This window comes from Hemiscyllium ocellatum, chromosome 5, assembly GCF_020745735.1.
Source record: "Hemiscyllium ocellatum isolate sHemOce1 chromosome 5, sHemOce1.pat.X.cur, whole genome shotgun sequence".
Taxonomy (NCBI): Eukaryota; Metazoa; Chordata; class Chondrichthyes; order Orectolobiformes; family Hemiscylliidae; genus Hemiscyllium; species Hemiscyllium ocellatum.
In genome coordinates, this window is record NC_083405.1 from 33,857,788 (window position 1) to 33,882,783 (window position 24,996).

At 41.9% G+C, this 24,996-nt stretch overlaps 1 protein-coding gene across 5 annotated transcripts in view; it reads right to left on the minus strand.

The window, feature by feature from the left end:
- Positions 1-6,005: 6,005 nt before the first annotated feature.
- Positions 6,006-24,996, minus strand: part of lrrc3b (leucine rich repeat containing 3B) — a 62,133-nt gene continuing 43,142 nt past the window's right edge. For 4 of the 5 annotated variants that reach the window (XM_060825392.1, XM_060825390.1, XM_060825391.1 and 1 more), the window contains 2 exons: positions 17,123-17,223; positions 6,006-9,478 (listed from right to left, as the gene is read on the minus strand). In XM_060825392.1, the coding sequence (XP_060681375.1) occupies positions 8,533-9,312 (780 nt within the window). In that variant the 5' untranslated portion in view covers positions 9,313-9,478; positions 17,123-17,223 and the 3' untranslated portion in view covers positions 6,006-8,532. Of the gene's footprint in view, positions 9,479-17,122; positions 17,224-22,575; positions 22,647-24,996 lie in introns of those variants that run through there. The other variant, XM_060825389.1, reaches the window with a different exon arrangement.

A 24,996-nucleotide genomic window follows, 5' to 3' on the forward strand; every position in this document is an offset into this window, starting at 1 on the left:
CTTGTGTCTTACAGATGGACTCATCCTCCAAAGGTCTAGCCCATCCCCTGCAGAGGCAAAGTCCTCAATTACTTCTGATGATGCAGAAATGTTACAGGGGATGCTGTAAGCATTGCCCCTGGATCGCACCCTCCCCAACTGCAGCAGCATCTCAGAGAGCACTGTTAGGGCACACAGTGAGTTTCACCTAGCATTAACTGCATAGTTGGGGGAGGGGGAAATGTCCCAGGTCAGGGGCAGGCAGACGACTGTTGAAGATCAGGCAGCGCCTCAGTGTTTGGCAGGAGAAGACCCACTACTCTCATTTTCATTCTTAGTGAACTCTAGTTGATGGGAGATATATATAATAAAAAAATTGAATTTCAGGCCATATTCAGTTTTAATTAAAAGTTTGATTTAATTTTCTGAAATCAACATTTCTGCCAATAAACTGTTTTACGTGACACAATGAATTCAAAGGAAGTAGAATTACATTGTTTAAAGGTTGTCTTTTCAATGTTGTTTGATGATGTTGGACGATTATAGTTATTATGCTCCAGTTCATTAATGTGTTTGCAGATTTAATTGCAGCAAGAATTCTGCTGAATAGAAAACATTCAAATTCCAAATTGTTACCCTCAAACTAATAAGAATTAAAACCTTGATTTGCTTAAGGAATGAGAAAAACAATTTGGTTGAAATTCAGTTTGTAATTCTTATTCTTTTCTACTCCATTGTTATTCCCATGAGGCAGAGGAGTTACCTGCCTACAAGACTCAGTCAGTGTAGCTTTTAAACCATTGCGTCACAGCAGGTCATATTGCAATACTATTTCATTTTCCTTTTGATTTCTAAATCACATGGCTGCATTAGCGCTGAGTTGAGATCACATCACAAGTTAGAATAAAAGATTATCTTCATCCGTCCAAAAATACCCTACATTTCTCCTGCTACAATTTTAAAACAAAATGTAATTGTGACTGATTCCAACATGTACCATGCAGACTAGTCAATTTCTTCCTGTGCCTGATCCCCATAGAGATCATTGCTGCCAAATAAATGGTCAATTGGACTTACTTTACTCATTTAATTCACCAGATTAAATAATGCACCCCTTCCCCAAACACCCATTCCCTCTTGTATCCCACTCCCACTCATAATCCTTGGCCAGAGAGCTGCATACTGCTTGTTCCTCTCTGGCACCAGTATGCATCTTCTGTGTCCCTGACTGATAATCACTGCTCATTAGTAGTAAGAAGATGATGTGGGTGAAAGTAACTGACATGGTTACGCCACCAGCCTCAATGTTTATGATCAAATTTCTAGATTTGTGGCTAGCAGTTTCTACCCAGCAAGGAGACTTGGTGGCCAGTGTCGACTGGTCAGAAATAGACATTCAATATTTTAGTGTCTCAATGAAGAGATAAGAAACGTACAAGTCATCAAATATTTAAAGTACACTTTGATCACAGCTATTTTTGTATTCCATTATTTTGGCTAAATAGTGCAACATGCTATTGATTCTGTTGAGAATCACTTTTTACTGTTGATGTATGTTGAGTACTGGAGCCTGGAGGCATTGTAATGGCTGCCTGGCCCCAGGTTTCCTGCAAACCTATCAGACCTAATCAGTGAGGTGTCCCCTCATTGGAATGTCAATCTTGACCAACCCCAGAGATGCTCCTCTGGGACATGCCACTATCCTTACTGACGTTGGACCGGTGGCTACTGGTAACATGCCAAGTCTCGTCATTGGCTGAAGCAGGATTGATTCCCACTTTCAATCTCAACAGCAGGATTTTACCACTGCCCACAAAATTCAGCCTCAGGCCATTGATGTGAATTTGAAAAAAATAATGATTCTGGTACTTGGGGGTAGTCAAATCAATGCTTCAGTCTTCTCTGATGTAACTCCTCGAAATGGATCCTTTATTCATTTTAAAGATTTACCTTATATTCTCTGTTTAAACTTTTGTGTAAAACATTGCTAAATACCTTTTGTAAATCTAACTGTAATACTTCCCTCCTGATTTATTCAGTTTATTGGTTGGATTGATTGTAATTGTTATCAGAACACTATAATAATTGAAATGCAACAACATTTTGGAAATACATCAATTAATGGCTTACCACCAATCAAACTGACATATTCAACAAATCCAATCAATTTTCAAACTTTTTTCTTTTTAGGATGGAAGGTGTGGCTGACATTGTTTGCCTTTATTGCTTCTTAATAAAAGGTCTAATTGACTTACACTTAGTCTGGGACAGGAATATTTACCAGACAATTTAAAGACGACAGCTTTCCTTCCACCTTTTCTATTTCAAGATTTCTTTTAAAGCTGGGTTTAAATTCCCAAAGTGCAATTATGGGATTTCGAGTCACATGTTCTAGACTACTAATCAGTGATTCTATAATTCTTTAGGAACTGCACTGTTGAAACTCCCACATACTATCATCAATTGGAAATCATTGAACTGCTATAAATACTGTTAAAGAGCCTCTTGTTAATGGAGGTGATTCTGGATTTTTAAGCACAACTACTGCTGAACAACTTCACTATCTCTGTACAATTTTATATTTTTATTTTGTATTTTAGATTCAAAATTTGATAGGTTTTAGAATTAAGAATTGCCAATGATATTTCAGTTTTAACATCATTTATTTCACTCTCTGTAAAATGTAATAAAAATAGCAGGACAATCAGCGTACTTTCCTTCTAGCTCAGTGGCTTGAGAAATTATACACTTAATGGTAAGGTCCTAGGAAGTGTTGCTGAACAAAAAGACCTTGGAGTGCAGGTTCATAGCTCCTTGAAAATAGAGTCGCAGGTAGATAGGATAGTGAAGAAGGCATTTGGTATGCTTTCCTTTATTGATCAGAGTATTGAGTACAGGAGTTGGGAGGTCATGTTGCTGCTGTACAGGACATTGGTTAGGCCACTGTTTGAACATTGCATGCAATTCTGGTCTCCTTCCTATCAGAAAGATTTTGTGAAATTTGGAAGGGTTCAGAAAAGATTTACAAGGATGTTGTCGGGGTTGGAGGGTTTGAGCTATAGGGAAAGGCTGAACAGGCTGGGGCTGTTTTCCCTGGAGTGTCAGAGGTTTACAAAATTATGAGGGGCATGGATAGGGTAAATAGGAAAAGTCCTTTCCCTGGGGTGGGGGGAGTCCAGAACTAGAGGGCATAGGTTTAGGGTGAGAGGGGAAAGATATAAAAGAGACCTAAGGGGCAACTTTTTCACGCAGAGGGTGGTACGTGTGTGGAATGAGCTGTCAGAGGAAATGGTGGAGGCCGGTACAATTGCAACATTTACCCATCCAAATTTGGATGGGTATATGAATAGGAAGGGTTTGGAGGGATAGGGGCCGGGTGCTGGCAGGTGGGACTAGATTGGGTTGGGATATCTAGTCGGCATGGGTGGGTTAGACTGAAGCGTCTGTTTCTATGCTGTACATCTCTATGATTCTATGAGAATGACTTCTTGACCTGGTAGGTGTTATGATCGGTGTTACTGGACCCTTGGAGGTTACTTTCACTTGGTGCTAATTCAAACTGACATCAGGAATGGGGAAGTCGGTTGATTTTCATTGAGATCCTTTCTCCAAGGTTAGGTACAAGGGCTGTTATAAAGTCATGGAATCATACAACAGGGAAAAAGACCCTTCAGCCCAACTCGTCCTTGCCGATCAGTTTTCCCAAACTAAATTATTCCCACTTGCCTGTGAATATCCCTTTAAACCTTTTCTATTTTTGTCCAAATGTCATTTCAATGTTGTAATTATACCTGCATCTACCACTTCCTCTGACATTACATTCCACATATTACGAATCACCTTCTGTGTGAAATATTTGTCCCTTAGATCACTTTAAATCTTATTTCTTTGACCTTAAAATTATGCCTTCTAGATTTTAAATCCCCCTCCCTTAGGGAGAAAGACTTTTGCTGTTCACCTTATCTATGCCCCTCATGATTTTATAGACCTCGGTAAGGTCACCCTTTAACCTCCTACATCCCAGTGAAAAAAAAAGTCCCAGCCTATCTAGCTTGTCTTTACAACTCAAACCCTCCCTTCCCAGTAACAGCCTTGTAAATCTTTTCTGCAACCTCACCAATTTAATAATATCCTTCCTTTGGCAGGGTGACCAGAACTGCACACAGTATCCCAAAGGTGGCCTCACCAATGTCCTATACAACCTCAACCTGATATCCCAACTCTTAGACTCAACGTTCCAACCAATGAAAGCAAGCATGCCAAACACCTTCTTTACCACCCTGTCTACCTGTGACACAACTTTCAAAAGAACTAATTACCTGAACCCTAGGTCTCTCCCTGTTCAACGACACTCCCCAGGGCCCTACCATTTACTGTGTAAACCCTGCCCTTGTTTGCTTTACCAAAATGTAACACCTCATATTTATCCAAATTAAAGCCCATCTGCTATTCCTCGGCCAGTTGATCAAGATTCCTTTGTAATCTTAAACAATCTTCTTCGCTGTCCACTATATCACCAATTTTGGTATCATCCACAAATTTACTATCCATGCTTCCTAAATTCTCATCCAAATCATTTATATAAAATGACAAACAATAGCAGACTCAGCACCAATAGGCTTCCAGTCTGAAAAACACCTCTCCACCATCACTCTTGTTTCTTACAATCAGGCCAGTGCATCAACACTGACTACAAAATCAGAGCCATTATTTCTTTTAAGAATATGATGTTTTTTTAAAATCACTCGCGGGATGTGGGCTTTGCTGGCTTGCCAACATTCATTGCCCATCCCTAGTTGTCCTTGAGAATGTGGTGAGCTGCCTTCTTGAACCACAACAGTCCACAAGGTGTAAGTTGACCCACAACGTGGATAGATGCATCTGCAGAAGGCAGATTGTTAAGGATGAGGTCAAGTCTGTTTTTCTCTCTTGTTGGTTCCCTCACCACTTACCACAGACCCAGTCATGCAGCTATATCCTTTAGGAGAAACCAGCTTAGTTAGTAGTACTGCTGCCAAGTCACTCTTAGTAATGGACACTCAAATTCTCCCACCCAGTATCCGTTTTGTGCCCTTGTCATCCTCAGTGCTTGCTCCAAGTGTTGTTCTACATGAAGGAATACTGATAGTACTGACTCATTGGCCAAGAGAGGACAGTATGTCAGCATGAGCAGGTTTATTCGCCAATGTTTAACTTCATATCATGAAACTTCAAGGGGCACAGAGTCAATGTTGAGGACTCCTAGGGCAACTTCCCCGATTGTATACCACTGCGCCACCACCTCTGCTGGGTCAATGCAGGACATATTTAGGGGTGGTGATGGTAGTGTCTGCAGCATTGTAAGGCATAATTTTGGGTGGCTCAGTGCTTAAGTACTGTTGTTTCACAGTGCCAGGGTCCCGGGTCCAATTCCAGCCTTGGGCGATTGTCTGTGTGGAGTTTGCACATTCTCCCCATGTCTACATGGGTTTTCTTCAGGTGCTCCGGTTTCCTCCCACAGCCCAAAAGATGTGAATTGGCCGTGCTAAATTTCCCATAGTGTTAGGTATATTAATCAACGATAAATGTAGGGAAATGGGTCTTGATGAATTACTCTTCAGAGGGTCGGTGTGGACTTGTTGGGCAGAAGGGCCTATTTCCACACTGTAGGGAAGCTAATCTGAATCTATAACTCCACAAAAGATCACTTCTTCCTTAATTCCTTCAAGGTTGGTCGTCTTGAGGAAAGTCACCCGAAATAACAATGTCGGCAACTGTGTTTTAAAAAAATGCTAATGTTGGATTGATTTTACCACTCCAACTGATCACAGAGAATCTGCAGGTTCTTGTTTTGTGCAAGGAGGATTAAATAATTAATTAATCCAAAACATGAAAATGGGAAGAAAGAAACAACAAAGATCAATTGTCTGGCATTTATTTTCTTCTGAAACTGAAATGTGCATATGACAAATATAGTTATGTTAGCTAGGTAACATTCATAGTAGTTGTATTTGGAAATACACTGTTAATGTTAGTTAGATGGATAAGAAAAGGTATTTTCTCGCAGAAATCATGTAAGACTTAATGCATAAACAAGCAACACAGATTTCAGGCACTTATTAGGAGATCAGAAGCATTCTGTGCTAGATTGTGCTTATTCTTAAAGTTAATCACTTCGATTTTGAGAGCCACGATGGCCAGAATGCCCAATCTGTGGAGATCCGTCAACTATTTCTCTCCTAATCAGCTCAATAACTCCTTTCACTATTAATTATCTATTTGAGAGGCCAAGGTATCACTTTTTTACACTTGCACTTTACAATGGGTCCGACTTAGGCGAGATTTCTATTAGTTTTCTCACCAATTTCTGTTAGCAACTTTACCTTCTGAATGTGCTGACATCTGCTGTGTGTTCTGTGGTACCTTGTTAAAGTTTAACTTCCTGTGTGTTAACTATGACAAGGAGTTTCAACAGGTTAATGTTGCATCAGACACATCCCAGAAGCCAGAACAAGGGAATCACCTGAAAATTAAAACCAGGCCATTTAGGACTGAAATCTAGTCGCAGCTTTTCGTGTAAAGAATAGTTACAACCTGGAACTCTTTTCCCAAACATTTAGATAGATCAATTGAAATTTTACAGAATGGGATCAATGGATATGCGTTAAGGGTATCAAATGATTTAGAGGATATATTAGTAAATGGAATGTAGTTACACATTAGCCATGATCAAATGTAATGTTGAATCAGGCCAAAGGGCTGAGTGACCTATATGTTATTCCTACATCTCTGTATTCAGTTGTGGACACTTTGCCAGACACATCAGTAAAGAGTGGACCATACTTGACATTGTTACCTAAGTAAAACATGGACTACCTTATCTAATCCTGGCTTCACTGCTATCAACATTCCCTCATCTTAAACTTGTACAAACAGGTATTACTGGAGAATTGAAATTGTCTACTTGCACAAATGACTGGCAAGCATAGGTATGAGGGATTCTGACACTGAAAATACCAAGCCCAGACCAACTAAGAGATTCATATTTTCACAATGTATGGCAGGCTGTTGATTTTATCATCAATCAGTTAGGTTCAGAATCTCTTTTGATAGATACTTAACATTCCCTTCCAATTCTGCCTAAATAGTCAACCAACGTTTATTATAGGTTACAGAACTGGCAGTTTTCTAGATTACCAGAACTTTACCTCTTGCATGAGGTGTGGTGACCCTCATGTTAAACCACCACCAGCTGCATCTCTCTTAATAAGAGAGTAGCCCTATCTGGGTACATCCCCTAGGACGATGGCCATTACTTTGTATTAATTAATACGGGTGATGGTACTGAGACCAATTGGAAATCTTGTTGTTGTGACTATGTACAGTTACCAGAAGGAGAACTACAATCAGACCCATAATTAATCGCTGTCTGCGTAAAAGTGAGGAATTGGGATCGAGCACCTTTCTCAGCTGCAGTACCTGACCCCAACAGTTTTCAATTTGTTATAGTTATTCAGTACGTGAAGAAAGAAAAATTTCCAATGAATAGTTTCCTCGACTTCTCCTTCTCATCGATCTTTCTTTCCCTTCGGTCTTTATTCCCATTCCAAGTGATCCTCATCTGGCCATATTGGTTGACTGAACTACTGGAGGCACCAATCTCCAGCCCACGGTCTGATCAGCTGCCACACTGAGTTCTACACCCTATCCTAATTAACAAAACGGTCGGAAGCTACCGACAATCAGACATACCTTCAACAAGTAGAGGATGACTTCCGCAAAGTACATCAGCTTGTTCTGTCATTTTCAGATTTTATTTTTGTCCTATTGCCTGTGTGGATCTAACATAATATGACCTCCATGTCATCCTGCAGAATACGTACTGTGCTTTGGACATACTCCTGTGAGTACTCAGGTTGAGGGTAATTTACCAGTTACATTAGAGAATTACTTGAACAGTTTTTTTTAATATTTAAATTATTTTCCTAATTAATCTGTTCAGAGATATTATTACACACCCCTGCAGCAGGTGGGACTTGAACCTAAACCTCCTGGTCCAGGATAAGGGGCACTACCACTATGCCACAAGAGGGCCCTTTTACTTGAATAGTTTTCAATTTAATTGTTTATTTTCAGGTCTGCAGCACAATCTCAAAACATATGGGACGATGATTAACCAAAGTCTGTAAAAAGAAAACTCTCACTTTATTCGATTATGAACTGTTCATACATTTTAAATGACTATCAATGATATTGACAGCTCTTCATTATCATTTGTGCATCGTTCCTTTACTAGGCACAGGAATGCTATAAAGCATTCTGAAGCTGAAAACATCCTCAATTGTTTTATACCAGACTCCTGATATTCCTCTTAGCAATATCTCCTACTAATAACATTGTAGAAATGCTAGAAGTTTTCATACATTTTTCACATACACCATGGATTTCTGTCCACCTTGTAGCAGTCGAATTTCACTGCCTTCAGTTTCATTGCAGTTAAATGCTGCAAAGTAGATCCAGTGAAATAAACACACAAGAAACTCTATTTCAAAACCTTTTCTTCAATAGAACAAATTACAGCACAGTACTAATATCATCAGATTCCTCTGGCTTCCTTTGCTTGCTAGGAAGCGATTTTAAATATTCAAGATGCCTTCTTGCATCTTCCTGGTTCTGACGTACATAATATACCACATATGAGATCACCATGGTGAACCAGCCAAACATCGTGACCAGCATAGCCACATCAGTTGTTTTTTTGGACAGATTACAGAGGTCAGCTTCATTTGCAGCACTGATCAAAGATTTCCCAGTATGTTCCTTCAAAGCTGCAGTCTCACAGATGATATTGTTGGCTATTTCATGGTTCGAGGGCATACCATGCAGTGCCTGTTGGAGGGTGCAGTCACAGTGCCATGGGTTGTCAGAAAACTGGGCCCTGCCTTTGAGTTTGCTGAATGTGTCTTTATGTACACTTTTAATCTTGTTGTTTGAAAGATCAAGAGTCTGCAAGGTATCAGCCACACCTTTGAATGCTTGTTCTTCTATGGACTCGATAACATTTTTGGACAAATTAAGCACTTTAAGTTGGTGCAAGTCTTTAAAGATCTCATTGGGAACGGACCTTATTTGATTTGAGTCTAAGTAAAGCAAAGCAGTTTCTGGAGGAAGGTCTTTGGGAATCTCTTTGAGATTTGCATTGCTGCAGCTTACATTTAAGCTACTGACATGAGAACACATACAGCCTTTGGGACACATGCTGGCTGAGTGAAAGCACAGAACCAGGATCAGTAAACTCTGCAGCAGAAAATGCATGGAGGATGGGCGGGCAAGGAATAGGTCCATCAGCTTCATGCTGGGATGTCTGCATAATCACACGGCCTCGTGCTTCATCCAACAACGTACATACGGCATTTGGCAATAATTCTTTTCCTCTTCAGTAAGCAACTTAAACAACGTAGTGAAGTTGTGCATCTTGTCTACATTTATACGTTGCTAATGATGTTCAAAAGTATTATACCTGAAAGAGAAATAAATATGCACATTTTATGTACAAATTACTTGAGGAGAAATTTAAAGGAGCAAACTCATGCATACATAAGACTGTAACTTTGAATAAATATAAATCACAACTGGTCTGTTTCCGTGCTCTTTGACTCTTATGTTCCAATCGTCTGCTGAGATGTGCTGTGTCATTGGGAAAACAACATAATAGTGTGATGCCTAGAAAACATAATTGCTTCTCTTGTATTCAGTGCATTCTGCCAAATTATTTTATGATTGTAATTTTAAGATATTATTTTTCATTGAAATGTAAATTTGAAAGACTACATAGCTGTATATTAAAAACGTGACTACTTAATTTTCATAAACTTTTGTTACTTCAGAAATCTTATTGGTTTTGTTATCCATTTTAAAGTGGATTTTCTCAAATACTACATTTTAATCTTTCTCTTGTTGATTTGAATCTTCATTGATTTTATGTTTACAAGGTTTTTATCATAAGTGCAAGGTATATTTCAATTTTTTTGCTCGTCTTGCATTTTTGTAAGGAGGCTGGATTAGGAAGATTGGATTTCAATCCCATTTATCTTTAATACTGACCCACTTTAAGAAAAGATTACTGGAAAACAGATACAATAAAAAGATGTAATTAAATCCCAGAAAAATGGTGAAAACTAAATTTCAAAGAATGAAGATGAATTTCAAATGGGTTCTTTACTGTAAATTTCACTAGCCAGTAATGACAGAGGGTTCCAAAACTATTTCCAGAATGAGCAATGCTCCGGTTTGCTACGTTTGCTACAGTTGAACCACCACTTCCAGCACACTGCTTTCAACATTCAAACTTACAAATATTTCCAAGGCCCAGCTTTATTTATCCCCACAACCTTTTGGAGTTCCCTCTCCCAGCTGCAGAGTCAGCTCCTCTGGCGTGTGTCACTGCCCATCTCACCCTCCCTCCTCTTTACATTCATGGCACATCCTGCAGGCAGCATGCCTCTGTTCTCTCAGGGATTTTCTTTCTAAACTCAGAGTCATAGAGATGTAGAGCATAGAAACCCTTCGGTCCAACCCAACCATGCCGACCAGATATCCTGATGAAGGGCTTGTGCCCAAAACGTCGAATTTCCTGTTCCTTGGATGCTGCCTGACCTGCTGCGCTTTAACCATTTACACATTTTCAGCTCAGATATCCCAACCCAATCTAGTCCCACCTGCCAGCACCCGGCCCATATCCCTCTATTCATATACCCATCAAAATGCCTTTTCAATGTTGCAATTGTACCAGCCTCCACCACTTCTTCTGGCAGCTCATTCCATACACGTACCACCCTCTGAAAAAGTTGCCCCTTAGGTCTCTTATGTGTTTCCCCTCTCACCTTAAACCTATGCCCTCTAGTTCTGGACTCCCCGACCCCAGGGAAAAGACGGTGTCTATTTATCCTATCCATGCCCCTCATAATTTTGTAAAGCTCTATAAAGTCATCCCTCAGCCTCAGATGCTCCAGGGAAAACAGCCCCAGCCTGTTCAGCCTCTCCCTATAGCTCAAATCCTCCAATCCTGGCAACATCCCTGTAAATCTTTTCTGAACCCTTTCAAGGTTCACATCTTTCTGATAGGAAGGAGACCAAAATTGCACCCAATATTCCAACAGTGGTCTAACCAATACCCTGTACAGCCGCAACATGACCTCCCAACCCCTGTACTCAATACTCTGGCCAATAAAGGAAAGCATACCAAACGTCTTCTTCACTATCCTATCTACCTGCGACTCCACTTTCAAGGAGCTATGAACCTGCACGCCAGTACTATCAACTTTAAAAGCTTCCTCAAACCTTACCCTTCAGCCACACACCTCTGATTGCCTCCCCTTGATCTTTTAAATCTTACCCTGGTAGTGATTTCCTGCAGTGAAGCATGTTGAGAGACTTAGCTGTGTTAAATGTGTGACACAATGCACTTTACATTAGGAGAAAGGATTTTCAGTCCCCCGAACTTCTGATGAAGATCTCTCTTTTGATAAATACTATGGAGCAACTGGAGTTGGACTAACCTAGCCCGAGTGAAACAATCCCAGTTATCCAAAATTAACTGTGTAGTGACCATTCACTTCTGGAGGATGATCTCCTCTGGAAAGTTTAGGTCTATCTTTATGGAGAAATGAGAAGGTAGTGGAGAAAGGGAAAGCCAGGGAAACAAGAAATACAGAAAGACCATATATTAGTCACTACTACTCCCTTCCAGCCTGTACACTATTTAAAACCCATGTCATATATGTGACATATCAAAGAGGGATTAGGTTATCAAGCAAGGACAGACTTACGTTAACTACATGGGTAAAAATACCAAGTATTCTGGACAAAGCTGGTGATTGAGAAGCACGTTTCATATGATAACAGAATTAACACGGATGCAGCTAAGGCCAAGATGGGTTGAGAGCTGAACATTTCTGGCTACAAAATTTTCAGGAGGAATAGAATAAAAAAGGAAGTAGATGGATTGTGAAGAATGATTGGCAGTATTTATCAGACCTTTTACAACAGCTTTTAAACATAAAGATGATATAAGACAACATGGAACGTTGAGATATATGCACTTAAAGTTAAGGAACAATTATCTAACTTTCTTTAGATTTATGAGTAATGGAAAGGAAACAGAGGAAGACAGTGGAAGATAAATGTAAAAAGGATTACCTGAAAATAAAAAAAGGGACAAATAACGGTTTGAGTTCAATCATTAAAATAAAGTTAAAGCAATGTAGTTTCTAAGGAAAAGGGAGGATTTTACAACGTGTCCAAAGTCACCATTCTGTCCACATTGACTCTTTGCTAGGTTAATGCAAAGCCATTATCAACTTCCTTGTTCTTTCTCAAAAGTCCCACATCTTCTCCGGTTTCAAATTCCCTTTGTCTCTGTCTCAACACTCATTTTGGCAAAGAACATCATGCTACAATCAGGAGTGAAATAGAACTTTCTGGACAATAATAATCCGGTAAATAGCAGTCAATACAACAATAATTCTGCTATTCTGTCAAACTTACAACTTTCCCATACTTCAAAAAAAAGTCACTTTTTTCTTAGAAAACAGAATGCAACACACTACATGCTGCAACAACCCTCAGTGTAAAGAAATTATGTTCACTTCCACTTTCAAATTGTTAATGATTACTTTACAAATACACTTATTTCCCAACCAGAGGGGCTCTGCTAGAGACAGAAATGTTGGCCTGGGAACACAGTGATGTTTTGAAGTGGCAGGCAACTGGAAATTCAGAATCATTTTCACAGACAGAGTATAGATGCTCTGCAAAGCAGTCACCAGGTCAGAGTTTTGTCAACCCCTCAACGTAAAACAGACTACATTGTGAACAGTGAATACAGTCAATTAAGTTGAGTCAAGTACAGGTAAATTTTTAAACTTCGAACAACTGAGTCCCACAATTACCTGGACTATCATCCTCACACCATGCTTCCTGAAAGGACTCTAGCCCATTTTCCCGTTTTCTCTGTGTCTGTTATAATTGTTCTGACGATGCCACCTTCCACTGGGCGGACTCCGAAATGTCCATCTTTTTCCTCAACTGAGGATTCCCCACCACAGTGCTGACAGGGCCCTTAGCTGTGTCTGACCTATCTCCCGCACTTCTACCCTCTCTTCCTTCCCACATCAATGATATGGTCCCTCTGGTCCTCACTTCCTACCCCATCACCTCCCCATATCCAAAGGATCATTAGCTGCTATTTCCATCACCTTCAATGGGATGCCACCAACAAACACATATTCCCTCCCTCATTTCTTAACATTCTGCAGGGACCATTCCCTCCAGGTCACTCAGGCCTACACCTCCTCCATTCCCAACATCTCCACGCATCCTCACAGCACCTTTCCATGAGATTGCAGAAGGTGGAACACTTGGCTGTTTACTTCCTCCCTCTTCACTACCGAGTCCCCAGACATGCCTTCCAGGTGAAGCAGTGATCTACCTGTAATTCAGTCAATCTATTCTCCTGTTATTGCTGCTCACAATGTGGTCTCCTCTACAACGGGGAGACAAAACGCAGATTGGATGACCACTTGCAGGACACCAATACTCTGCCCACAAAAATGACCCAGAGCTCCCAGCTGCCTGTCACTTCAACATACCACCCTGTTCCCACTCTAACATTCCTGTCTCAGGCCAGCTCCAGTATTCATGAGCCTCAGCACAAGGTGGAAGAACAACATCTAATTTCCACTTGGGGACCAGGTAGCCTCTAGGACTCAACATCAAGTTCAATATCTTTAGATCCTGATTCCATCCTTCCATGTTTTTATCTGCCCCCACATTCAGGCCTGTTATGACATGGGTTGCATTAAGAACAGTCATCCATTTTTCTCACTCTTAGCTCTTATTATCACTTAGTCAGCATTCTTTTGCGCTGGGAGAAAGTGAGGACTGCAGATGCTGGAAAAGCACAGGTCAGGCAGCATCCAAGGAGCAGGAGAATCGACGTTTCAGGCATGAGCCCTTCTTCTTTCATTCCTGAAGAAGGGCTCATGCCTGAAACGTCGATTCTCCTCCAAATTCTTTTGCGCTTGCCTGCTATCCACAATCTACTGTTTACCTAACCTTTTCAGGATTCTTTCTGGGTTCTGTCTCCATCTTTTCACTCACCTCTCTTCACCCTCATCCCCTGCCACTTTGGTTTCAGCATAAGTACCAATTTTTCCTAATTACTAACAGTTCTGATGAATCACTGGACTCTAAACATTAATGCTGCTTTCTTCTACAGATGCTGCCAGACCTGCTGAGTTTCTCCAGCAATTTGTTTTCATTTAATATCTGTGGAACTTGCTGACTGAGAGCTCAGTAGAGGCAGATATAGTCATGGCTTTAACAAGGGAATTTAATGTTTGTCAAAAGAGAAAACGGTTCACAGGACTACAGGGAAAAGGAGCAAATTACTGCAGATGCTGGAATCTGTACTGAAAACAGAAGTGCTGGAGATCACAACGGGTCAGGCAGCATCCATGGAGAGACAGCAAGCTAACATTTAGAGTCTAGATAACTCTCATTGGGGCAGACATGAAGTGTGGAGGGGACAGCATTAATGTAACAGTGGGGGCTGGGGCTAGAGGTAGGGGTGTACCAGTGGAGAAAGGGTGTTGATAGTTCAGATTAAGTGATAATAATGTGAGAATGGCAGAACAATGGTGTGTCTAATTGCCAAACTGGAAAGAACAGACAGTCCCACTGGAGATGGGGCAGGGGAGAGAGGACACGGTGACAGAGTATATAACAAGTATAGTAAAGCTAAAAGAAAGGGAAGGAATGAGTGGGTTCGCAATCTGAAGGCGGTAAACTCAATATTAAGTCCAGAAGATTGTAAAGTGCCTAGTCTGAAGATGACATATTGTCCCTCCAGTTTGTGCTGTGAATCGCTAGAAAACTTCAGCATGCCAAGGACAGACATGTGGGCATGTGAGCAGGATGCTGTGTTAAAATGAGCAGCTACAGGAAGGTCGGGGGTCCTGCTTGCTCACAGACTGGAGGTGTTCCGCAAAGTGATCACCCAGTCTGCGTTTGGTTTCTCCAATGTAGAATAGACCACATTGGGTGCAGCAAATACAATACACAAGATTGGAGGAGTTATAGATAAAGTTCTGCTTCACCTGGAAAGACTGTTTCGGCCCTTAGATGGTGAGCAGGGAGGTGGTGAAGGGACAGGTGTTATACCTTCTGCAGATACATGGGAAGGTGCCACGGGGAGGGAGTTGGTATTGGTGGTCGAGGAATGGACTAGGATGTCCTGAAGGAAACGGTCCCTGCAAAATGCAGACAAAGAGTGTGAAGGGAAGATGTGTTTGGTGGTGGCATTCTGCTTGAGTTGTCTGAAATGGAGGAGAATGATCTTCAAATGCAGAGGCTGGTGGGATGAAAAGTGAGGACAAGGGGAACCTGATCACACTGTTGTGAGTGATGGGAAGAGACAAGGGCGGAAGCATGGATGATAGATCGGATGCGGTTGAGGGCCCTATCAATCACAGTGGGAAGCAAAGCATGTCAGTAGCGCTGTTTTACAAGGTGGCAGCACCCAAATAGATAAGAAGGTGAAGGCACTGAGAGAATGAGATGGGGTCCCTGCAGGACATGGGGTGTGACTAGTTGTATGAAAGTAGAAATGGGAGTCAGTGGCTTTGTAGTGGATGGCAGTGGACAGTTTATACCCCGAAATGGAGACGGAGAGGTCAAGGAAAGGAAGGGGCATGTCAGAAATGGATGATATGTAAGTTATAGAGGAACGGAAATGGGAGGCAAAATGAACACATTTTTCAAGGTCCAGACAGGGTTGTGAAGTGGCATCGAAACAGTCATTGATGTACTGAAGGAAGAGTTGTGGGAGAGGGCCAGTGCAGGACGGGAACAAGGATTGTTCCACAAAGAGACAAGCATAACTGGGACCCATACGGGTGCCCAAAGCCACTCCTTTGACTTGGCAGAAGTGAAATGTTTTAAAGTACAAATTGCTGAGAGAGAGAGAAGTTCAGCCAAGCAGAGGAAAGTAGTGGTGGATGGGGATTATTCAGGTCTCTGGTCAAGAAAGAAGCCGAGAGCTCTCAGGTTGAGCGTTGGGCGTTGCTGGCTGACCAGCATTGATAGACCATCCCTATTTGCCCTTAAGAAGATGGTGGTGAGCTGCCTTCTTGAATTGCTGCAGTTCACTTGCATGTGGGTTGACCCACAATGTCGGCAGGGACGGAATTCCAGGATTTTGACCCAAGAGCTCTCAACCTGAGCAGGTAGAGGGTTCTCTCCAGTCTGACAGTTAGACACAGCATAGTTCTGACATTCCGATCACTTAATCTGAACCATCAACACCCTTTCTCCCCGTACGCCACCCTCCCCAATCCCCTAACTATTGAAGATGCTGCCCCCTCCACATGTCACATCACCTCTGATGAAGAGCCAGCTAGCCTCAAAACGTTACCTTGCTCTCTCTCCATGGATGCTGCCTGACTCACTGTCATCTCCAGGATTTTTGTTTTCACTACAGGGAAAAGCCATGGGAATGGAACGGAGTTGATCTTACAGAGAGTCAAGTCAGCACAACAGGTCAAATAACATTCTTCACTTCCATAACTATCAGATAAGTCTATCTATTCTGTAGTTCCATGAAACAATTTGTATATTTAAACAATGCAACCCACATGCAAGTGAACTGCAGCAATTCAAGAAGGCAGCTCACCACCATCTTCTTAAGGGCAAATAGGGATGGTCTATCAATGCTGGTCAGCCAGCAACGCCCAACGCTCAACCTGAGAGCCCTCGGCTTCTTTCGTGACCAGAGACCTGAATAATCCCCATCCACCACTACTTTCCTCTGCTTGGCTGAACTTCTCTCTCTCTCAGCAATTTGTACTTTAAAACATTTCACTTCTGCCAAGTCAAAGGAGTGGCTTTGGGCACCCGTATGGGTCCCGGTTATGCACGTCTCTTTGTGGAACAATCCTTGTTCCCGTCCTGCACTGGCCCTCTCCCACAACTCTTCCTTCAGTACATCAATGACTGTTTCGATGCCACTTCACAACCCTGTCTGGACCTTGAAAAATGTGTTCATTTTGCCTCCCATTTCCATTCCTCTATAACTTAGGAAGAATACAACCAGAATTTTACTAACCTTCTACCTGAATTCATTCACCTTCCAAGGCTGCATACCATTAGGCTCTGATGACTTTTCATTCAAAATTCTTCTGCTTCTTATCAGAAGCATTGCAACACCTGTTCAAAAAGGAAAGATACAAGCTATGTAACTACAAATCAGTCAGTCTAAAATTAGTGGTAAGCCAGTTTTTAGATGTCTTAGTACAGATTAAATTGAATATTCCCTTAGAAAGACAGGTTTTATTAAGGATAACAACATGGACTTGTAAAAGGAAGATCATGCCTCTCAAACTTAAGAATCCTTTGAAGGAATGAGACAATAAATAAAGTGCAGTGGATGTTGGATTTCTTTCAAAACGTATTTATAAAGTGGCATACAAGGGTTTACTGATTAAATTGAGGTACATATTAAAGGGAGAATAGGATTATAGCTGAAGGACACAAAATGGGCAGTAGTGATTACTGAATCTTTTTACGAACTGGAAGGATTTTAAGGCTAGTATTCCCTTCGGGTTAGGATCATTATTATAATTTGATAACTACACATCAGTGCAGAACATGGATTTCTTTATGTAGCTTCGGGAGAATAAAGACAGGGAGCAGATGGGATAGATGGACATCAGCTGAATGTTTTGAGGTGATATGTTATGAGAGGAAATATAAAGGTGAAGAAATGAAGATAAATCCTGAAAAAATGGTGAACAGAGAAGTCAAATTCTCCCCCATGCTAATCGCTTTGTCCTTGGCCTCTTGGAATGTTCCAGTGCAACCACCATCTTGACTTTCAGTTAGGGACTTAATAGCATTTCAGATGCAACACTGAATTGACAATTTCAAATAGTACTTTCTACCACTTTGTTTCCTTTCACTTTCCTGTTTATTTTTCTTTCAATGGCAAGGATACACATCCTCTTGAGACTCATCTTCTACTTCTCTACCTGCCTCATCACTACTCTCTTTTGCCTTCTGGCATCAACCTTGATGGCATTCATTTGCATCGAGTTGCAACTAAGGTCTGGAAGAATTGGAGGACTAAGGTTTAGAGAGAGTCTTAATCTAAACAGTAGGAAGAAGGGCCTATGTTAGGGGAAGGGGAATACAGCGATCATACAGAGAAGGATTATGGGGAATGGTAACTACAGAATATTAGCAAATAGGGTCAGAAAAGAAATAATACAGATTTAAAGAATGAAAGACTCCATATTGAAATCAATGACAAATGGAAATATATGATTATGATATGAAAGCCATTACAGAAATATATTTGCAAAGTGAAGCAGAGTTGGGACTTGGAGATGCAAGGTATTTGACATTTTGAAAAGGAAATGAAGGAAGGAAAAGGAGAAAGAATAGTTTTCTTGTTTAAAAGAATAAGATCGGTACAGGAACAAGAAATGCTATCGTCTTGGAAGATCAAGATGTAGGGCTAAATATTATCATTTCATTTTTATTGAATTTCATGGAGGATTTCTCTTCACAAGGCCATAGTTAACAGGCCTTTGTGGACTGAAATAAGTCATTGCGGTGCTGCCTTGCAAGGTTCATAACATTAGTCCTGGATATTGCTGATAAAAGGGAGATGAAGGTCCTGGTGAATGGAATGGATGGTGCCGAGGAGAGATGGCCCCTATTCCCAGGACTGGCATAAAAGACCATGACTTCAGATCCCGCCAGCCTGGTCCAAAGTTGCCACCTGAGTCAACAGAGTGTCAAACGTCTGGAAGAAGAAGGTCAATGACTATCTCTGCTTTGCCAAAATAATTCACTGTTTCTTGGCCTCTCCAGCCAACTCCCACTAAGGCTCATGCTTTATCACTCTTAGTCTGTCATCCACCCCAATTCCTAAAATTTACCAACCCTGCATGCCTTCGGTGTTGCCTATTCATTCATTCGGGGGACCTCCCCACTTTTCCCTGACTTGCACCAGCTCTCAGAACCGTGCCACCCACTTTCATTTCCTTCAATCCCTCTCCTTCTCTTACAGCAGGAGAAGTTGACCCAGAATAGGGCCAAGATTAGAGTGGCGCTGGAAAAACACAGCAGGTCAGACAGCATCCAAGGAGTAGGAAAATCGATGTTTCGGGCAAAAGCCCATCAGGAAGGGCTTTCTGTTGAAGGGCTTTTGCCTGAAACATCGATTTTCCTGTTCCTCGGATGCTGCCTGACCTGCTATGCCTTTCCAGCACCACTCTAATCTTGACTCTGATTTCCAGCATCTGCAGTCCTCACTTTCACCATAATAGGGCCAGACAGACCAGGACTGATGGCAGAGTACCTGACATTCAGCTCCTCACCCTTGGTGATGAGGGGATCTCGACCCTCACTGATGAGGTCTGGAACTGGTCCTGTGAAGACACAGGAACATCCATACTCAGCGACCAAGTGAGAAGCAATGTCCATTGCTGTGTTCCTTTCTGAGTATCCTGTGGCTATATTTAACATAGTAGAACAACTACCCCTTGTCCATGACGCATTCACTCTTTTGTCTCTTGCATTAGTAGGGTCACTACAGTCAACAGGGTGGCCCCACAAGATATACCCTTCACCACATCGGAGGACAGCACAGATTATTCAGAGGAAGCACTAACAAGGCTGTGTCCTGCACCCTCTACCTGCTCATATCCTGATACCTCGGTGGGTATTTTGGCTAAATCAGAGGCGGAACTACGTGCAGCTGTCCTAGGCCACTGGCACTGGGAGCACTGGCAGAGAACAGGACCAGGCTTTGAGGTATGGTTGAAGCACGTGCAGTGTGTTTGTCACATATGCTGCTGGCACAATGTGTAGCTGTGAGATTGATGTTATCAATCATGCTGCTAAGCTGCAACATGTAACCCTTTGACTGATGACTGCTGACAACTGTGACAAGCTGCGTGCCTGCCTTTGTGTCTGCATGTAACAGCAAGGCAAGACAGAACTACTGTGAGCCTTAAGCTCTGGTTGAGGGAGAAAAGCTGAAGCAGGCAGAGATGCCGTGAGCAATTAAATAGGCATCTACTGAGTGTGACCTAAGGGAATAAGTAAGGATCTGCGGGAGAAAGTGAGGACTGCAGATGCTGGAGATCAGAGCTTAAAAATGTGTTGCTGGAAAAGCGCAGCAGGCCAGACAGCAAAGAAACAGGAGAATCGACGTATCGGGCATCCCTTGTGGTTGGGATGAATGCAGATTTCTCCAGCTTTCTCATTTGCCCTCCCCCCACCTTTTCTCAGTCCCAACCCTCAGACTCAGCACCGCCTTCTTGACCTGAAATCTTCTTCCCAACCTCTCCGCCCCCACCCCCTGTCCGGCCTATCACCCTCACCTTAACCTCCTTCCACCTATCGTATTCCCAACGCCCCTCCCCCAAGTCCCTCCTCCCTACCTTTTATGTTAGCCTGCTTGGCACACCCTCCTCATTCCTGAAGAAGGGCTTATGCCCGAAATGTTGATTCTCCTGCTCCTTTGATGCTGCCTGACCAGCTGCGCTTTTCCAGCAACGCATTTTTAAGTTAAGGATCTGTGGGATCTAAACTGGTCCAAACTTTGAGCTAGGTCCCTGTGCCTGAGTGCAATGTGTCCTTGCAGCAGTAATCTGAGCCTTTATTCAATATACTGCTGGGTAAGTGTGTGTGTTTGGTGGAGAAGTACCCGATGCTTAATGCAGATTCATGGAGAGCACGTGGACACCAGAATGACACTGTTGTTGACAAATCAATATTACACACTGAATGAGGGCATGATGTGCCTCTTCTAAATACCCATCCAACAGATTTTAGCGGCATCCCTTCAGCAAAGGTGGTGTGAGAGTGTGCACGTGCGCGCACAAAGACACTGACACCATTAGGTCCCACATATAACTACTTTAACTGCGTCATAGCACACGTTGTTTTTCTGCACTGCTTCTTCTGCCACCTTCTCCTCTAACCACAGCATAAATTGAATCTTTCAAGATATGGCTGTACAGTTAGACCTTCCACTTTTAGATGATTCACAATCTTCCTGTTAATAATTACATATTTATGCAATCTTCAGAACTGACATAACCACAGAGAAACGAATAGATACAGATATACACATATACTGTGCACAGACACACATGCATACATACAAACACACAGATACCTGTACCCACACAGACAAATGCATTAATATAACAGTAGATAAACTCCATTCACATCGTACATATGCACTGAAATATATACAACCTACACAAGGTTGGTACTTCCAATACTTTCTCTCATAATGATCCTTAACAGTCGATTGCTCCGATATTTTGTAATTAGGCCTTTTTTTGACATGTTTCCTGGTTGCATAGAAAAAGTTCTACTTTTTTTAAAACATAGGGTATATGTTATTTCAAAGAAAGCAATTTTAATTTTTTTAACTAATGCAGCAAATCAAATACCAAACATACTTGTGTGTCGAGTTTCTGCAACAAAACCTTTAGCCAAAAAACAGTGTTGATATATCCATGAGTAACATTTGAGGGGTGAAATCCACCTTATCCCATCATGTTGCTATCTCACTACTTCTCTGATACATCAGCAGAGTTGCATGTCAGAAATTACTTCTACTGTGTCCCAAAACCAGGACAAAAAGGAGTCAATAAGTGTTTTAATTATTGTTCATTTTTAAAAATAATCCCTTTCTGGTACAGATAGCGTACACCACCTTCATCCAATGGTTGAAAATGGCTGGTTGGATCACAGGGAAGCATTGTATTATTACATTTTGCAATCTACCTCAAGCAACATCATCAACGAAATAGGATTTGGACAGATTAGATTAGATTAGATTAGATTACTTACAGTGTGGAAACAGGCCCTTCGGCCAACAAGTCCACACCGACCCGCCGAAGCGACAACCCACCCATACCCCTACATATACCCTTTACCTGACACTACGGACAATTTAGCATGGCCAATTCACCTGACCCGCACATCTTTGGACTGTGGGAGGAAACCGGAGCACCCGGAGGAAACCCACGCAGACACGGGGAGAACGTGCAAACTCCACACAGTCAGTCGCCTGAGTCGGGAATTGAACCCAGGTCCCTGGCGCTGTGAGGCAGCAGTGCTAACCACTATGCCACCAGGAAAACGTTACATAATTCCCCTAATTGGAAACTCCAAACTTTACTTGGCTATTACTTGTCTCAGTCGGTTCCCTCAACTCAGCACCGCCCTCCTAACCTGCAATCTCCTTACTGACCTCTCCGCCCCCACCCCACTCCAGCCTATCACCCTCACCTTGACCTCCTTCCACCTATCCCACCTCCATCGCCCCTCCCCCAAGTCCCTCCTCCCTACCTTTTATCTTAGCCTGCTTGGCTACTCTCTCTCATTCCTGATGAAGGGCTTATGCTCGAAACGTCGAATTCCCTATTCTTGAGATGCTGCCTGACCTGCTGTGCTTTAACCAGCAACACATTTGCAGCTGTGATCTCCAGCATCTGCAGACCTCATTTTTTACTATTACTTTAAAATCACCTTCATCCAACCGTTCCTTTTGGGAATTACTTTTGTCAGAGAATATCACCACTGGCTCAGACTTTGTTCTGCCAGACAAACAAAACTCTATTTCCATGGCCAGTTTTCTTCATAAACGTTGTCTTCTCTCCAGCCTTGCTCATTGACTGGCTGGCATGGCAAAGTTTATAGGGGTCTCATCCATATTCCCAACACAAGTCAATCTGTGTCAATTCTTCTTTCAGTTTTATAAAGGACTTCTGAAATATCGTCAAGTTCTGCCTGGACTGTGTGAAATCTTGGAGAACTCACGGTGCTGACATCACTGGGGCAGTCAGAAGTTTTCAAACCAACAAAGAATCGACTGCTCTTCAATCAGCTGCTCATCAAGCTCCCTTCGGAACTTTTAACAGACCAGAGAGTCAGCACTACAAATCTTAAAATAGCAACTTCTGTAAAACAGAGAAATCTGGCGAGAGCTATTGTCCCCACTAGAGGCATTTGGCGCTATTCTGTGCTCAAACATTTGTCTGTACTTATTCGCATATGATCTGCATTCCAAAGTGTTCATTCGACTGAAGTGATCTAACGGTGATCAATTGAAGTGAATTACCCTGAAACGAAACCAAACAGTGCACGCACCATAATAACTGCAAACATTTATTTACCTTGAAGTGCTCTGCAGCATTCAAGTGAAATCATCTGAAATCAGCTGTCAAGGAATGAAGCTGAAAACAAAAGCACTATAAGGGATTCCTCAGTCTAGAAGTGATTAAGTAGTCCCTTAAGTCAGAGATCACAAAGTTCCAGAGTGTTGCTAAGTCCCAGCTGCACTGGCATAAAGAGTGTGATTGTTTCCCATAAACAAACTACAACTGTGATCATGATGGTGTTATTAGTATTACTTATTGTAATGACTGTAAGGAACAATTGTTTTTTAGCTAAGTCGCAGCTTTGACGGTTTTTATGGGGGGGGGGGGGGGGCGCGCTTCTCTCTCCAAGGCCTAGCAAGATTTCTGCCTACCTATCATACCCCACAGAGCCTCTCTCGTCCAGTTCCAGACCATCTAACTACCCTAGAACAACTCACATTTATTTGCCTTTTTAATTAAATAGCATATATTCTGATAAAATTGAACTACAGGAGCTACACGTGTTAAAGTGAGGGTAGAGGAGAGGGCTGGAATCTCGAGGAAACGATAAATGAAGATGAGAGCATGAAACATTAGCACAGCTAACAGCTCCTAAGGCTTCATTCCCAAAAGCAGGAAGGAAAAGAAATGGATACATGAGAAGGGGTTAACCTGTGAAAGTAGAGTGTTAATCTAATCTTTATTGGTTCCTTTGGTTGTCATGCAGTGTTTAATTACATTGGCAGTTTTTGCTTCAATGAGACTTTACATTCTGTGGACACATATTTGTCATTTCACAGATTGTTAGCAGGAGTTTTGAATTGTTTTCCAGGTAGTACATATACAAAGAATATTCAAAAAGACTGACGTTCTAGTCAAAATATGGAGTCCACAAATTTTAGCCAAATGACACTCATGAACTTGGTATTGCAGGTTTTATTTCAAATTCAGAATAACATCTGTACCACACATGGAGTGGACTGCACTGGATGTGGTTTTTGCTAAGTCAACGGCATGCGTAGGGTCAGTCATCGCACAGTGATGTTAATCAGCACCTAACCTTTGGGCACTCGCAGAGCCATTTCTATTTTAATATTCTGGCTATTGCCCTCTCAACCTCTCACAGCTGAACAAGCATTTATCTGCAGGAAATAACCCTACCTGCGCCGTTTAAAGGGATCACCAACTACTCATAGTTTAGTTGTTGAATGATCCCTCCTGACTGTTCCTTCGTTTGTAGGAGTTTTTGGTGGCTTGTACTGCTACTTAAAACTGGCGAGGTCTACAGGGAGTGGCGTTGCACAGAGAATCATAACATGGTTTCAGCATAACTGGAGAGTACTCTGCCCACTGTTTCTGCCAGAGCACTCAGCTAGCCTCACTTCCCTGCCCCTTCCCTGCAAATTCTCTCTGTGGATAATTCAAATTTTCCTTTAAAATCAAATCCCAAACTGAACCTGCTTCCACCGCAGTCTCATCCCAGATCTGAATTACTTGCCGCATTAAAAAAAATTCTCCTTATGTCTCTTTTGCTTCTTCTGCCAATCGCTTCAAATCAGTATTGACTGCTTCTTGATGCTTCTGTTAGTGGAAACAATTTTTCCTTCCTTACCTCTGTCCAGAAACTTTTGAATTTTGGATGTGTCCATCAAATTTACTCTCTCCAAGGATAACTGCCATTGCTTCTCCAATCTACTGGAATAAGTCCCTCATCCTTGCAGTTGTTTCTGGATCGTCTCTAACCTGTTTACAATCCTCCTAAACTCTGGTGTCCAGGGTTCAAAACAGTACTCCAGTTGAAATTCAACCA